The sequence below is a fragment of the Aegilops tauschii genome, chromosome 7 (genome assembly GCF_002575655.3).
Source record: "Aegilops tauschii subsp. strangulata cultivar AL8/78 chromosome 7, Aet v6.0, whole genome shotgun sequence".
Lineage (NCBI taxonomy): Eukaryota > Viridiplantae > Streptophyta > Magnoliopsida > Poales > Poaceae > Aegilops > Aegilops tauschii.
The window spans coordinates 420,535,366-420,539,141 of record NC_053041.3 but is presented as its reverse complement, the minus strand read 5'-3'; the positions used below and the strand labels follow the sequence as shown (position 1 = coordinate 420,539,141).

At 44.1% G+C, this 3,776-nt stretch overlaps 1 protein-coding gene across 1 annotated transcript; it reads left to right on the top strand.

Moving 5' to 3' along the window:
- The first annotated feature begins 245 nt into the window (after positions 1 to 245).
- On the top strand, positions 246 to 3,423 carry LOC141027221 (uncharacterized). Its single transcript, XM_073504204.1, has 9 exons — positions 246 to 375; positions 918 to 923; positions 1,034 to 1,221; positions 1,325 to 1,417; positions 1,508 to 1,800; positions 1,958 to 2,129; positions 2,212 to 2,694; positions 2,831 to 2,958; positions 3,060 to 3,423. Exons 1-9 carry the CDS (start codon positions 246 to 248, stop codon positions 3,421 to 3,423), a joined length of 1,857 nt encoding a protein of 618 aa, XP_073360305.1.
- Positions 3,424 to 3,776: the final 353 nt, after the last annotated feature.

The window sequence follows — 3,776 nt, the reverse complement described above, 5'->3', positions numbered from 1 at the left end:
ATCTGGATGCGGCAGCAAGGTGCAAGAAGCATGCAGAAGGGGGTGTCATCAAAAAATGAAAAACGTCGGACTGTAGCGGTGGCTTGGCTGAACTTCCCCCTCAGCTTTCGTCGGGATGGCAGTGTGCGCGAGGCCGGAGGAGATGGATGAGCGACGACGTTTGGGGCGGGTGGCATAGCAGCGGTGGCCCGGTTGAGCAAACGAAGGGAGGGCCCCGAGGGGAGGACTGTCGCTCTGCAGCCCAGATGGCAGCAATAGATGGCTGGACGGTGGTGCTCGTGAGGTTAACGGCCAATGGTTTGCCAGCTCCACGCGGCATGGAGGGTGTCGCACCGTTGGAAGCAGAGAAGGCCGCCACCGCCATGAATCCAGGATGTGAGAGGGCGCCGCCGCACCGGAAACGGGGAACGGTGGGCCGTCTCTCGATCCGGATTCATCGACCCAGAATTAGATTCGGGAACGAGGGTCGATTCGGTAAGATTCGATGTGGATTCGGCGTTCCCGCAGCCGGATCGTCGATTCAGGTTCGGCGACTCGACAGTCTTGGTTCTTGAATCGATCGAGTAAGCAAAAGGTCAGCCATATCAATCACGAACTCCTCATTTTACTCTCTGCCCCGTTCTTTTCCACTCCCCTAAATAACTCCTCGTTCTGCTCTCCAATTACTCCAAGGCTGCTAATAAATTTTCCATTGGGAAGTGCTGATGAATTACTCCAAGCCAGTTGCTCCCAGCCCAGCCAGTTCCTTGTATAAGTACTCCCTCGGCCCCTCTCCCTGCCAGCCAGTTCCTTCCCGCATCCAGCGACCAGAGGCGCATGCAGTAGTAGAAATTCGGATTCAAAACCAGCCATGCTTCAGAAGACTTTATTGCTCGAGGATCCAAGCGTCCAGTGACATTCAGCCATTCAGTTTTCAGATTCAGGTACGCCTAACCTACACCATTCAGTTCATCAGATGATCAGAAATCAGATCTTGCCTTTGAATTAGAGTTTTGTGAGTAAGAATGTAATATATGAACCCGTCATTATTCAGAGATTGCGATGGCGTTTGGGTCGAAACGTAAGTTAGCAGATCGGAGTGACATCGAGGAGGATGACGCCGATGATGTTGATCTCATCAATTCCGATGGTGAGCGTAATAGCGCCGAGGACGCCTCTGATGAACAAGATGAATCTGTCGAGCATGGTACTGCAAAACCTGCTAAATCCCTTCTAGATGAGGTATTTTTTCTTGACGCACCTAAAGGGAAGAACTCTGGTGGATCCCTGGCGATGCAAACATTGTGATAAGAAGTACACAAGTAGTTATACAAGAATTCATCAGCACTTCTTTGGTGTTGGTCCTGGCAAGACGAAACAAATTGCTCGCTGCTCTGTCGCAAGTGATCGCGTCAAGTATAAGAAAATATATGATAAGGTATATGCACATGCTTTTTATGAGAAAATTATTCAGACAACACCACAACAATTGGCACCTATATGACTCTTTCCCTGTTTTGATTTACAGTATCACCAACCTGAGAAAGTACAAGCTTCAAGCTCGGTGTCTAAAAAGCAATTAGTAGAAGCTTTTGCTAGGGTGGAAAGAGATGCAGTGGACATGCAAATAATGATGTTCCTTTGTGCTAATGGAATTCCCTTCAATGTGTTGAGAAGTCCACAATACTATGAAATGGTAGCAGCCATCCAGAGAGCACCAAAGGGATACAAACCTCCTGCATATGAGAAGGCTAGGACTACTCTTCTAGATGCATGTAAGAGAAAGGTGGAGAATGATTTGGCTCCGGTTAGACAAACATGGTAAGCCTCAAACATTTAGCATTTGTAATCGTCTATTATTTTTGACGGATGGTGTCTCATGGTGTCTATATAGGTATTCCCATGGTTTCTCCGTTGTTTCTGACGGATGAACAAATATGAAGAACCATCCATTAATCAACGTAATAGCATCGAATAGCCATGGTTCAATGTTTCTGTACGCAGAAGACTTCTCTGGAGAAGAGAAGACAGGTGAAGCCATTGCACAATTCTTACTGCAAGCCATTGAGGAGATTGGCCCTTCCAATGTCCTTCAGGTCATCACTGATAATGCATCTAATTGCAGAGTTGCGGGTGAAGAAATTCAGAGAGTATGTTTTTCATAGTTTGGTACATTGATTTTAGTTTGCGGATCACGTATATCCAATTGTGTTTCTCTTTTCTATTTGACAGGTGCATAAGCATATATTTTGGTCTCCATGTGTGGTTCACACACTGAATCTAGTATTCAAAGATTTTGCAAAAAAGTTTGCTTGGATGGTTGATACATACCAGACTGGGAAAGCAATTGTGAAGTTCTTTAGGAGCCACCAGCACTTTCAAGATCTATTTAGACGCAACTCCAAGTTGGATCTTTTGAAGGTCTCAAAAACAAGATTTGCTTCTCATTATATTTTTCTTAAGAGGCTTATGGATGTTCGAGAGGCGCTCACAACTACCATTGTCACAAGCAAGTGGAAGGAACTGGTGAAGGCTTGTGATGTACAAACAAGAGCAGCAGCAAATGCGATTGCCCAAAATATCATTGATGAGACATTTTGGGATGAGATTAAAATCATCCTTGACATCACAAAACCATTATACATGATAATCAAGTTCAGTGACGGAGAAGGTCCAAAATCTGGTGATATATATGAAAAATGGACAATATGCTTGGCGAGATGCAAGAAGTCATGACAAGGGAAGATAACCCTCACAAATATGATTGGTCGAAGGTAAATGCCATTATTCTTTATTGGTGGGGAAAGATGAACTGGCATTTTCATTGCTTAGCGTTTGCTCTTTCTCCAAGTATTATGATCAAGCCTATCTTGCAAGTCCTGCTCCTGGTGGTGGTCAAAGGAAAGCTCCAAATGATGACAGTGAGGTTATGGAAGGTGTTATAGAGGCTCTAAATAGAATTGCAGAAGATAAAAAAGAGTATGCTCTTTTACTTGAGGAGCTTAACACCTTTATAATGAAGAAAGGTTTGTATGCAATAGACGCCGTTCAAGCTGATGCAGCCACGATGAATGCCACAGAATGGTGGTTCAACTATGGCTCACAAACTCCAACTTTAATGAGGTGGCAAAGAAAGTCTTGTCTCAGCCAATAAGCAGCTCCTCCGCCGAAAGAAATTGGAGTACCTACTCATTCATACATAATGTAAAGAGAAACAAGCTGAATGCAACGACAGCCGATAAGCTTGTCTTTATTCATGCAAATGAGCGTCTGAAGAGGAGGTTTTCAGAGGGCTACAATTCAGGTCCACATTATAAGTGGGATGTTGAGCCTGAGAATGATTTGCTGGAGGATTCAAGCTTGAATCTTGAGCAGCTGCGTTGGGATAGCTTGGAGGATGAAGCAGCTGATGCTGAACCACCACGCAAAATTCAAAGGACTTGAAACACTAGGAAGTGTCCGGTACTAAATCTGAACTCTTCAACATATTGACTCCAATCTTTACATTCTATGGTCACTAATAGTTCTCTTTTAATTGAAGGTACATGGCGAGTTAATCTGTTGGTGAAACTTTATTGGTTGGAAACCTGGACGATGAGTCACTTGGATGCTGCTGTTGAAGTGATTGTGTCTGTTACCTTAGTCAATCTGTTTTCTTGTTTGCTACTTTGGTTAAGTCAAGTATTTTGTTAAGTACTCGGGCTGAAATTTTAATTAAATATATCATGTCTTATCATCGTTCATATGGTTGATCCACCGTCGTACTGGGTTCATAGTCCCAACTAGTAAAGATTCAC